General features: G+C 53.0%; 1 protein-coding gene across 1 annotated transcript in view; it reads left to right on the plus strand.

The window, feature by feature from the left end:
* The first annotated feature begins 373 nt into the window (after window positions 1–373).
* The window catches only part of LRRC75A (leucine rich repeat containing 75A), a 97,200-nt gene continuing 84,750 nt past the window's right edge, over window positions 374–12,823 (plus strand). The window contains exon 1 of the mRNA XM_055716709.1: window positions 374–714. Coding sequence (XP_055572684.1) covers window positions 454–714 — 261 coding nt within the window. The 5' untranslated portion in view covers window positions 374–453. The remainder of the gene's footprint in view (window positions 715–12,823) is intronic.

The following is a 12,823-nucleotide window of genomic DNA, read 5'->3' on the forward strand; positions in this document are numbered from 1 at the left end:
CTCGGGGGCTGCGCGGAGCCGCTGCCGCTCTCCGCCGCCGCCCGGCGCCGGGGAAGGAGCCGCCGGGATCCCCGCAGCCATGGAGTGGGGCGGCGGGGCCGCCGCAAGGCTCCGCTCCGCCGGGCGCAGCCATCCTCTCCTCCGCCTGCCGGAGCGGAGCGGCCCCGCCGCCAGCCACCCGCCCCCCTGCTAGGCTCCCGGGGCCGCCGAGCCCCCGCCCGCACCCCCTGAACCCCTTCGTGCATCCCCCCTCGTGCATCCCCCTGTGCATCCCTAAATCCCTCGTGCGTCCTCTCGTGCACCCCCCTGTGCACCCCCAAACCCCTCGTGCATCCCTCTGTGCCCCCCCCCCCCCCCCGCCTTGTCCCTCCCCCGTGGCTTCCAGCCCCGAGCCCCCACCCCCCACCCCCTTTGCATGCAGCCCCAGGGCTGCAGAAGCCGGGGCCGCACGCGATGGGCACCAAGCAGACCAAGGGCTGCCAGCCGGGCACCGGGGAGAGCCCCCCGGCCCACCACCGCAAAAAAGTGCCCCCCAGGGAAAGGGGGGACTTCCTCGCATCCCTCGTGGTGAAGTCCGGCGAGAAGTTTGGGAAGGGTGGTGGCAGCAGCTTGCCCCCTTACCACCGGCGGATCTGCATGATCCAGGACATGCTGGTGCTGGTGAAGCAGGGGAAGCAGGAGGAGGCCACCGAGCTGCTGAGGCACCTGCGGCAGGTGAGGATGGGCAGGTTTCTCCTGGGGGGGGGTGGGGGGTGGGGGTGCGCTGCCTGCTTGCGGTGGGGAAGAGGCAGTCTAGGTGCAAAACACATCCCGGTTTCCAACGCCTGCTAGCGAGAAGGGGGGTACGCTCCGTTTTTGCGGGTCTACGTTTCGTGGCGTAATTTTGGGGAAGCTGCTGAGGAGCTGCAGGGTGGGCACGGTGTTGGAGATGGGAAAAGAACCCCGGGGAGGTGGCTCTGCATTGTCTGCAGCGAGGAACCCTGCCGGGTACATTTTTCTCTTCACTGCTTGCGCTGATAGCTCTGGGGTTTGCAGTATGCGCAGCCCACTCAAGGAGGTTCCCACTCAACTTTCAAAAAGTTCGGTGTTTTAAAGCAAGATCTGTGGAAACGCTGAGGCAATTTGAGCTGGCAGCTTTTGAGAAGCAGCTCTTTTTCTTCTCGGCTCTGAAATACCAAGAGTTGGCAGCTTTGCTTTTTATCTTGTTCTCTTTGACGCGCAGTCGCTTGGTGGAGTTTTGCTGGTGGTGACTGGGGCTGGCAGCAACGAGCGTGCGAGATGCCGCGCGGGGAATTAATTGTGCAGAGCCCAAGACCTTTCCCCTTGAAAGTCTTGTTTGAGCTGGGCATGAGCTGGGAAGCAACACGACTGAAAGTTGCTGTGAGCAAACAGGCAGCCGAGGAGCACTGCTCTGTCTCCAGCAAATTAGCATTTAACCTTTTCTGCTGATAGATGGTGATAAAAAAGCTGAAGCGCTGGGTATTCTCAAGGCTCTGGGGTACACAGGGCTTGGAAAACCAGCAAGTTTTCCATGCAAACTGAAAACAGACCCGTCTTCAAGCTCGGTTTTCTTCCCGAGGAGCCTGCAAGGCACCTAGCTGTTCAGCGTAACCAGTTCTACAACCTGGGGAAAAGTTGCTCAGATCTTTGCTGGGCATCGGGAGCAGCTCCCTGGCCCGGTGGATCTGCTCGGTGTCAGTCTGCCTGTGTGAAAACGCAGCTCCTCCAGGCTCTGCTGGTTTTCTTCTTGGTTTTTGTGGTGGGTTTTGCTTTTTGCGTTTTTCCTCCTCCATTTTCTGGTCCTGGTAACTTTTTAGCAAGTGGAAGTGTTGTCTGGGCATGTCCCCGAGCCCTGCAGCCCACCCAGAGGCACACTTCCATCTACCCCGTCAGCCAGGGTCCCTTTACGGGGTTTAGGACTGTCTTTGGGGCAGTCCGGCTGAGAAATCTGAGCAATTCCACGCGTGTTTGCGTTCCTTTATAGAAAGCTCTCGAGGCTTGAGATACGGTGCTTTGAGATGAACGTGCCCCCCTCCCTGGGAGCTGGGGGTATGATTCTTTGGGACAACCCCCTCTCCATGCGGGATCTGTGTGGCGGTGTGGGTCAAGAGGTTGCCGTGAGTTGGGTGGCGGATCTGTGCCCAAATGTCGCACCCTCTCAGCCACGCCAAAGCTTTATCGGTGCACAGCAGCCCATTGGAGCTGGCAGGAAGGCAGGGGCTAATTTTAGAAGGTGTTTATGTCAAACACCCCCACCAAAAAAAAAAAAAATCTCGGTGCCTGTGAAGTACCATGAGTTGCTCCCAAGTTCTCTCTGGCTTCAGATACTATTTTTTCTCAGTGATGCTCTGGACCATCCTCTCCCTCCCTGCAGGTTGGCTGTGAGGGAGCTGGGATGTGTCGCAGCAGCTGCCCTAATGACAAATCTGACCGTGGGGGCATCCCATCATCTGACTGGGGGGTGGTGGTGGTGTAGAAATTAATTTTAAAATGCTGGGGGAAGCAAGGAACCTGTTACAGTCAGATAGGTCTTCATGAGCGTGTTTCTGAAGAGCTTGCTCTGATAAAATTTGTCTTAAGAGTGTCAAAATAGGGAACACTTTGTCCTAGATACTATAATAGACTCAAAGCACATTTTTAATGACATGGTATTATTCCTTGCCTTCGAGTAGCGAATGTGGGATGCCCCACTGAACAAATCCTGATTGTCGTGGTTTTCCCCAGGCTGGCTTTCCGGAGGTGGCAGTTGAGGGGTGCATTGGTGGTTACAAGGGATGCTCAGTTTGCGCCCAGGGAGCTGGGGCTGCCAGGCAGCAGGAGTCTTTGAGAGCTGAGCTCCTGCCACATTCCCAGCCTGAAAGGGAGGATCTAGGGGAGGAAGGACGAGCTTTTTCTCCTGCAGAGGGGGGTGGATGGGTGAACCTGGTGGGGCAGAGACCTTTCCCCATGAGCCATTTGTACGGTGGCCACTACAGAGGGGCTGTGGTGTGGGTTGGTCATGTGCGATGCTGCTGCAAAACTGGGGTTTTCGAGCAAACCAAGTGACCTGGTGCCCAGCTCTCAGTTGCGTGTAGGCTTTTTTTATTAAATCCCAGCCGTTTAGGTCACTGGGAGCCTTTCCACTGACTCCATCAAGCTCTGAAGCCAGCCCAGCATGCTAGCAAGGGGGTAGGTGACAGCATCCCTGTGTTTGAACATGCTCCATGCTTTTTTTGAGCAGGATGAGCATGTAGCCAGACCTGAGGCAGACCAGCTTTTCAGCTTTCCTTGACATAATGTCCTGCCCTACCTGCCAGCTGCAAGGTGAGGGTTGGGGGGCTTCTCTTCCTGCCTGCTAGGGCTCCCACAAAAGCTGTGTTTGATAATCAGCCAAAGGGCAGGGCAGCAAAATCATATTTTAAACATGCAGGTCCTGCCCTTCCAGCCTCACCACTGGCACCAATGTCCAGCGTGGCCCTCTGCATTTCACCAAATTTATCCACCCTGCTCCCCTCCCCTAATGGGGAGCAACGCTGTTTTCTTTACAGGCTCTTGTAAGGATTAATTAATATTTTCAAGAATGCTTGAAGGTTGCAAACAACTATAAAAGCGCTAAGATACGAAGCGGACTTAATTTTGTTTAAAAAGATGAAAAATGTGAACAGCAGACAGATTTCTTTGCTTCGAGACTGCTCCTTGGAGAGGTCAGAAGCGGTCTCCGGTGTGGAGGGAATTTGATCCCACTGCCTGCCCTCGGAATAACACTTATGTTATTTATCACTGCGTGCAGGAGCTGGCAGCGGCTGTTCGCAAGGGTACGTGCTCCTTTGGCACAGCCAGGCTCATTTTCACGACAGGCTCTTTAGCTGGAGATACCGGTTGCTCTTTCCGTCTGCTCCAGGAACACCGTCAACTGCCTGGAGCCCAAACCCCATGCTACAAAATTAAAATCCCCCCTCCAAAAAGTGCCGTCCGCTGCTCTCTTTAGATGAGGTGTGTTTTCCCATAGGGCATCCCTGCCATGCTGCACGTGGGATGCTTTTAGCAGTTAAATGCATCGGAGAATAGGTGGAAATACTGTTTATTATTTATTATATTTTATATATAATATATATAGTGTGTGTATATATATATATTATACTTTACCATTTTATTGAGGCTGGAGTTTGGGGTTGCAAGAAGCTTGCTAGTGACCTGGATGGAGCTGGTTGCCTTTCGTGGAAATAATTCTTGCACTGATTAAACTCTGAATCCAGTTTCTCTGCTATAAAGCGACTTCTTAGATTTACCTGTCAGCATCCTCCCTGTTTTCCCACAAGGAGCTGCTGCAGGGCCTCACCCTGAGAGTGAAAAGTGAATTAATTAATTGTGTCCAGCACTTGGAGAAAGCTGGGAACCCCCACTCAGACCCTGCTGGCTGCTGTCATGAGTGGCAGAATTGCAGCTCTTCTGCGCCGATGAACTGCTGTGCCCAATACCACCAGTTGCAGAACAGGATAGGCTTTAATATTATATAGACTATCACTTATTTCTTTTTTTTAAATTTTTTTTTTTTTTTTTAATGCACTCTTGAGTTTCAGTGGTTAAAGCAGCCAAGCGCTGTCAGTATATTAAATTCTGGGAGTGTCTCTCCTGCTGGGGAGAGAATTTGTAAAACAAAGCATGTTTTCCTCCTCTCTGCTGCCAAACGGATCGTTTTCCCAAGTGAAATGGTGAAGCGCTTCCCAGCACATTACGTTTCACTCGAAGAATTTGCCATTGGTTATGGCTCGACGTGGAGCTTTTGCTGGGCTGTCGCTGCTGCTTGGGCAGAGCTGGGCTGGTGGGAGAAGGGAGGAGGAGGCATCCGCCGGCTCTGGGCATCACCTGCGTGGGGCAGGAGGTGTACAGCAGTTCCAGGAATTAAAAGCAAAAAATAAAAGGGGGAGGGGAAAGAAGGTGAAGTATTGTAATAAGCACCAAGCACTGAAGATGGCCAGAAGCTAAATGGCAAGGTCCAAGGTGTGGCAAAGCTGCAGGACTTGCAAAGTGGCTTCTCGGCTCGTGCCAGCCTCGCTGGGTGGTGGTGGGACCCCAGGTGGGCAAAGACACCATGATAACCCCAATTTGCAAGAAGGGGCTAGGGGCAAACATGCTTTGATGCCCAGCGAGCCATGCAGACCCCGTGCCCACGGCGCAGGCAGCTGCCTCCGCTGTGGGCAGCCTGCGGTCCCCGTGGTCTGTCCCTGAAATGCATCCCCGCTGCGGGTGCGGGCACCTCCGGCCCTGTCCCACCCTGATCCTGGGTTTGCAGGAACAAGGTGCCACGTATCCCGGTGTCTGCCCCACCGTGTCCCGATGTCTGCCCCATCAGGTTGGGGATTAAATGCCTGCTACTTCTGAGCAGCTGCCTGGTGCCACGGGGACTGTGTGGTGCAGGGATGCTTTATTAATTAAATGATTAATATCTTCATTGTAAGAGGGGGCTTGGCCAGGGGAATAGTAAAACAAAAAATGTCTAATGTAGAGAGAGTTCGTTTTGGGCTCCTGTGTCCTTCTCCCTGCTACACCAGGGCAAAGGGCTGTGTGGTAAAATTAAAAAGCAATTCTTAGGGGCGGTCCTTCTGCTTAATTAACATTGGTAAGTGCATTAAATGGCAGCTGATGTAGATGGAGAGCTATTTATCCCCGTTGCCCCTGTGATGTGTATCTTACCTGTCCCTCTTTTCTGCCGCCAGTGCTCAGGTTTCTGCGCTTGCCAGGGAGGCAGGAGCTGCGGGGGGTCTGGGGGCTGTGAAGGCAGCGAGCCCCGGCCACGTGGCAGCAGGGAAGGGAGAGCACTGCTCCTGGAGCAGTCAAAGGGAGAGATGTGGGTGTTCCTGGACCTTCCTGGGAAGTCAGCTCTAGCATCTCGTGGGTGCATGGAGATGCTGAGGTGGGGAGGGGAAGGCTTGCGGGACGGTGTTATCCCCGGGCAGGCTCGAAAAGCAGTCACCCATAAAGACGCAATTTGGCCCCTTGTTGTAAATTTGTGTGCTCGGTAACAGCTCCTGAAGCACTTCATGGCCCGGTATCAGCCTGGTCTCTGTTACACAGTGTGCCCCTGCCATGGTACAGGCTGTGGGTCAGGAGTGCTTCCAGGGTTATTTATTTCCCCTAACTACGACGAAGAGAGAGAGATGCTGTTGCACAGCAGATCCCCATGCAGGTAGATGTGTTGTCAGGTGAGTTTGCAAGGTTTGCAGTGTCTCTGGCAGCTCGTCAGGATGAAAGGGATGTTTTTCAGTGCTGCCTTGCCTCAGATTCCAGCCTTCTCCCCGAAGGATGCTGGCCCCTGGCGTTGCACCAGCCTTGAAGCACGTTCTCCAGCCCTGCCGATGCCAAAACTGCTTAAACATTCCTCCTCAGCCTTGGACGTGCTTATGGATGTCTAGAGCAGACCTTGGGGAGTGCTGTGGTCTGGCTGATATGATGCATCTTAGCGGCAGCCTGTGAGTGCCTCGTAGCTGGACCGTGCCGCTCTGTGCTTGCTCTTGGCCCCGTGCGCACCAGCTGCGGGGCATCATCCCGATGGAGACCGTCCTGTGGTCCCCGGGATGCTGGAGGAGCTCGGCAGCATTGTTTCTGCCCCGTGAAGTATCAGAGGTGACTGAGGCTGGGGTTTCCCAGCTCCTCACCAGCCGTGGGGTATCATCCCTGTGGAGATCATTCTGTGGTCCCCGGGGATGCTGGAGGACCTCGGCTGCTGGAGGACCTCAGCAGCATTGTTTCTGCCACATGAAGCATCAGAGGTGACGGAGGCTGGGATTTCCCAGCTCCTCGCAGCCTGCGAGCTGCCGGGAGGAGGGCAGGGATGAAGAGGGTTGTGGCATGGGATTTGTTTTTTGCGAGGGGGGGTCGACAGGAGCCAAGGCCGGGTGCCGTGTAGGGCACCGCAGGTGGAAGTTGGGTAACCCATCTTGCCAGCTCAGTGGGGCGGCTTTGGGATTAGCCTCATTTCCTCTGGTTTGGGTTGCTGACGAAACCCGCAGCACTCCCCACAGTTATTTTTAACCCTTAGGCTGCTGGAGGCATTGACAACAAATGACTGTGCATGGCAGTGGGGGGTGTTTCTGCCCCAAACGGGGTCTCTGGTCTCGCTGTGCTCCCTAATCCTGCCTTGCTGCAAGCTGCTCTCTTGCAGCGTACTTTCCCTGCTTGCTCCCCATCCTGGCTCCTTCTGCTCTTTTTCCTTCCCCTATGGGATTCACAGGTGGATGCATCCTGCATCTGCTTGGCATCTGAGCAGCCTGGTTTTAATTAACCCCCTGGAAGATGGCTGCCGCTGCTTCTCCTGAGGAAGATGTGTCCCTGGGAGATGCTGAGATGCAGGGAGGGAGGGGAAGGCCAGGCGGTGCTGGGGAGGGCAGAGGTGGTAGCGCTCAGCAATGCGGGCTCCATCCCTGGAGGCCCCCCCTCCCCGGTGCGGCAGCGATGCTCACCCTACTGCTTGCACGGAGCAGGGAAGGTTTTCTCTTCTAGCAGGGATGTCCCCGCTGGGATTGGGGAATCACACGCATAAGAAATCAGCGTTGCTAGTGGATGCGTTAAAACAACACATGCAACACAGCCAGGCAGGCTGTGCTTGCTGTAAGGACAGCAGTGAGAGCTCCCGAGCAGGAGCAAGATCCGTGTCCCTGTATCCACTTGCATCTGAGGAGCACGTCCTGGATGCGCTCCCTGCATGGCCAGCTCTCCAGGGGTCCCCAGCTCAGCCTTTCTGGGAGCGCTGCTGGCTCAGGGGGCTGCGTGCCTGGGGAGGTGGTGGCTCCCACATGTGCCAGAGCTGGGGATCCAGGAGGTGATGCAGCACGGGGACTTAATCTGAAAGGGGTCAGAGATGAAACTGCTGAGTCACATCTTGGTTTCCTTCTGCTGGACCTGCTGGGCTGGGTGAGGAGGTCCTGCCTGCACCCTCACTGGAGCCAGAAATCTCCAAACTGGGAGAGGTTAATGGTCGCAGTTGGCAAGCTAACGCCTATTCAGCACTTCATCTGTTTATATAATAGCAGGAATGAGGAATGTGTCCTTTTTTTTTTTTTCTTTTTTTTTTTCTCCTCCCCCCCCCCCCCCCCCCCCAGGCTGCTGCTGCTTTCACATCTGATGCGAAATGCAGGCAGCTCGGGGCTCCAGCCCTCAGACAGGCTGGCATGCAGGTTTTTTTGTTTTTTCTTTCTTCCTTTTCCTTTTTATCTTGCTTCAGACTGCAAAACCACTGTGTCTGAGGATGTCTCCCCTCTCCTGCCAGTGCGTGGGTGTGACGGCTGTGTGGGAAGGGACCTCCCTGCAGGTCCCCACGCTGGGACCTGTGCTGGGATGGGGTGCCTGGCTGTGCAGGGGGTCTCGGGGCACTGTGGTATGGGACCATGCGCTTGAAATCCAGTGTATTATAGCTTCTTGATAGCTTGAGATCAATAATAGCATGCCATGTGTTGGGGGGGGAGGGGTCGGTGACTGTGACCTCCTCTTAGGTAAATGCGATAGTTATGTATTAATACTAATTTGATTCTCGTACAGAGAGATGGGATTTTTTTTAGCATTTAACTACCGCAGGTCCTAGCCAAATGCCCAGTGTGATTTCATGCCTGATTCCCTTTCTGTCTTCTGTGTATCCCAGCCTCTTTGTCCTCCATATTTTGGAGAGAAGACCACTGGATGGTAAATTTAATCTTGCCTCTGAAAGCAGAAAGCCAATTGTGCCTAGCCTCCCTCCCCGGGCAGAAGGTTTTAACTGCAATTACTCCTGGCTCTCTGAGCGGGAGCTGCTTCCAGCTTTCCAGCTTTCTCAGACCTTTTCAAGCCTCTCCACCTTTCAGACTTTTTGTCTTTCAAAGGCAGCAACATGTTCTTTGTGTGAGGGTTTGAGCTTGTGGCATGACCAGCTCGAGGGACAGCCTCGGACACGCACCGGAGCCGACGGGAGCGAGCTGCCTCCTTCCTTGTGCCTTTGGGTATCTTCATGGACATCTCATTCCTTAGGGCCTCTTGCTGTTATAATACAACCTTCCCAGAGGCCTGGCTGTCCTGCCGTTGCAGAGCAGGACTCGGGTTTGGTGTTGGGGGAGGAATTTCTTTACAAGACTTTTTTTGGGGGGGTTTTGCCTAGGTTCCAACAGCCTGCACATCCTTGAGCTCAGCTGACCCCAGGCAGTGGATCAGGCTGCTGCCTGCTGCTTTCAGCCCTCTAACGTCCCCTTTGCCTTTTGAGGTTGGTTTCTGGGAAATAGCAGCAGCGTTTCCAGGGCTGCTTTGCTGCAGACCTGCTCCCGCTTCCCACCGGTGCTGCTCCGCCTGCCCATCCCTGCGGGGTTTTGTAACGTCTGTGGGTGCGCTCGCGGGGGGCAGGAGGTTGCGTTCTTGTGTTGCACAAGAGATTGTGAGGCGATGTCCCTAAACTTCTTAATAGTACTTGAGTTGAAATGAACGTTAATTAATTAAAGGAGAGCCCAACCGACCAGCCTGCACTTTGAGCACGACCCTCAAGTGCAGGGGGTGGGGGTTTCTTTGGAGGGTGGGGAAGGGTCTGCTGGATTTCTTAGCTCCTTGCTTTATGTTTAGCTTCAGAAGATGAAAAAATGAATGCTAGCTGGGAAAGCAAAAGTGAGTCAGGTTAGAAAAGGTGAGCCACCAGCATGTTCCGTAGGGTGCGGAGCAGCTTGGCCAAGCCGGGGGGCATGGGGCAGATGCTGGCCCCTGCCTTCACCCAGCTGGGGGGATGCTGTGGTACCCACCAGGGGCAGGACATCCAGCTACATGGCAGGTGAAGCACCATTTTCTAAACCTCAGCATGTAAAACACACCAAGGTGAGTGCTCTCTGTCTCTTCCTCCCCCTCCAAAGCGTGATGAGCTGAGACAACACAATTCTAAAACCCAGCAGTAATGCCGTTAGTGGTTCCATATCTCCGTCTCTCATGGGCAGCAATCTTCTTCGTGCACAGGCTGAGATTCCCCATATTTGCACGACCGAAGGGCACTGGGCTTGAAGCAAATCTGAGCCTGGGAGCCCCTGGTCCCATGGCTGGGTACCACGCTGGGAAACACTCCCAGAGCTGACTGTCTCTGGGGGATCCTTAAACTGAGCCCACTGAGGGGGTGGCTGGGATCTGGCAAGCAATTAATTACTATCTTGCTCTGCAGAGCTGTTCCTTTGCCCCCACCTTCCCCAAGGCCAGGCAGATCTTGGCACGACAATTAAATCCCAGTAGGGGAAAGCAGAATCTGCTAAGGAAGGAGAGCAGACGTGCCCTCAGCCTTTTGCAGTCTATGGTGGGAAATGGTTATTTTAGCTGGAGATATGCTCAGGGGTTTTGCAGGGACACCCCTGCCCCATTCCCACCCTGCCAGTCCCATGGAGCACAGTGCTTGGGGTGGGGACCAGTGTGGGGTCCCCCAAATGATTTGGGGCACCCCCACCTCCAGTGGGAAGCGGGAGGTTGGGGACATCTCATGAGATGGCAAGTGTGGGGGTGAGGGCCTCAAGTTGGACCTGAGGGTTCAAACCCCAAAAAGTGAAAGGGCACGCTGGGGCAGAGCCCCAGCTCCCGTGCATGAGGGATGCATCGCGCCCGCTGCAGCGTCTACTGCGGGTTTTGCTTGTGTTGAATAAGCCCCAGGCCCTGGTCCAACCTGAGCTCACCAAAATTAGGGTAGTGTAGCACAAATCTCTGCAGAAACGGGATGCGAACCTGTCCAAACAGCCCATCCTTGATGGCCCCTTCTCTGAAGGTCGCTGTTGACCCGTGGTGGCATGCAGGCAGAGCCAGCAGAGCTTCGGTTCGTTCTGGCAGTCCTTCATCCATTTCCATATGCACCATCTATCTGGATACAACTCTTCCCACTCCGGAGTGGGAAGAAGAAGGGATTTGGGGGAAACCTTGCTCCTGATGGCTGCTGTGGGCTTCCTGCATGAAGGCGGAAAGCGTGAAGCAATTTGGGATGCAAGTGTGAATGATCTACGTCCATGGCAGTGACGGCAGCCAAAGTCAGCAAGGAGGGAATCTTGATTTAAGCAGCCTATTATTTTTTTTTATTATTTTTTTTTTGTGGGTAGGATTTTTTTCCTCTGGTCATTCCATAAGAAAGAGGATGTTTTCCTGTTTGGTTGTAAAAAGCTGCTTCTGCTGGTGTAATCAGATACTTCCTTTTCCAAGCAAGGAGCCTGGTGTATCTGGGGGCGTTTATTTAGGCAGCTGTTTGGCTGGGTGATTAATTTTGTATGTGTTCATTCTGGTGGGAAATGGTGAATTTTGGGTTTACATGATTGATTTTTTTTTTTATTATTATTATTTCTGACTCAAGTTACACGGAGATGAAAACAAAGTTTAAAATGCAGAAAACTAAAATTTTAATGTTATTTGGTCAGTTGATGAACTCATAATATGCTGGATATGTAGGGCAGACAAGGTAAACCTCTCAAAACACAGTTTACGTTTAAAATTAGATGATGCATTAACCAGAGTATTAATTGTACATAATGAATTACACTTCTGGTCACCATAATTAGCGATCTTGGCCTCTCAGGTTGTGGTTTTACTTGCAGATTGCAGAAAACGTGTTTCTCCTTTGTACTCCTAGTTTGTTCATTGACTTGTTGAAGTTAGGTGTTTAGCTGGACTAGGTGAATTAACTGAAATGGAGAATTTTGCTTTGTCCTGGTGAGAGAGCCAGACTCCCCCAAAAGCTGTGTTTGTCCCTCTGTCGCTTCTGGTTGGGTTTTCATCAGTGACTTTCCTTAAAACTTTGGCAGGCGGCACATCCTGCTTACCTAGGCTAACATAAGCTGTTTAATATTAAAGCATGACCGTAGGTTAGCGTCATTTTAAATGGCTTGTTGGAAATGAATGTTTTAAAGTAAACATACTTAATGTTTAAAGCTATTTTAAATAGCAGTATTAATTGAATTTTGATGTTGTTGAATTGAATCCTCCTGCAACCCATTCCATAATTCTTCCTTAGCAAGGCTGAGCATTCACTAATCTCTTTGCTGAGCCAAATGCCTTTACCTTTGGGTTTCACGGAGGAGACTGAGGATCTGGGAGGATCCCACCCCTGCAGCTGCAGTACCTTGCTTACCCCCAGTTTGGAGGCATCTGCCAAGGTGGATCCTCAGTGGAGCATCCAAATTCCCTTTCCGAGCTTCTTCCCTCTGAGCCAAGTACCAAACACCCAACCCAGAACAGCCTCCGTTCCACCTAATGATTAAAACCCTTATGCTGGAAATAAAACCACAGAAGCATGGGGTGAAACATGGGAAAGACTTAATTTCTTCCCGTAACCCCCAAAACCTCCTGACTCTCCTTCAGTGGTGTATTCCTATAAGATAGGGGCAAGTTGCCCAGTTCCCCGTGGCATAAATTGCAGTGCTCACTGAGTCTTGGGCTGGGAGGGTGGGAGACTTTTGAAACACCCTGCAAAAACTGGACTTAATTTGCCCCAGCTGATGGTCCCCTCTGTTACCTTCCCAATCAGCATCCCGTTTTGGTGCAGGTGTTTGGAGGGGAAGCCCTCATCTCAGCAATTCCCTCCCTCGGGCTGCCTGGCAGCCTCTCGTACACCAGAAAAAAATCAAGATATTATTTTGTGTGCCGTTACCCACCTGCCGGGCTGTATAACGGGAATTACAGGCTGCGCTTGAGAGGTTTTGGGAATTAAGAGCATTGTGCTTGAGAGCTTTTGGGAATTAAGAGCATTCAGCGTGGCCCTGTTGGTGGCGGGTATGGAGCTGAGCATCAGGCTCTGCTTTCCATCCTCTCCTCACATTGGAAGTGTAGATTTAACTGTAACTTAAGTGCCCTTAAAAACACTGAGCATCACCAGCATGGGTGA

The sequence above is a fragment of the Falco cherrug genome, chromosome 1, assembly GCF_023634085.1.
Source record: "Falco cherrug isolate bFalChe1 chromosome 1, bFalChe1.pri, whole genome shotgun sequence".
NCBI classification, from domain to species: domain Eukaryota; kingdom Metazoa; phylum Chordata; class Aves; order Falconiformes; family Falconidae; genus Falco; species Falco cherrug.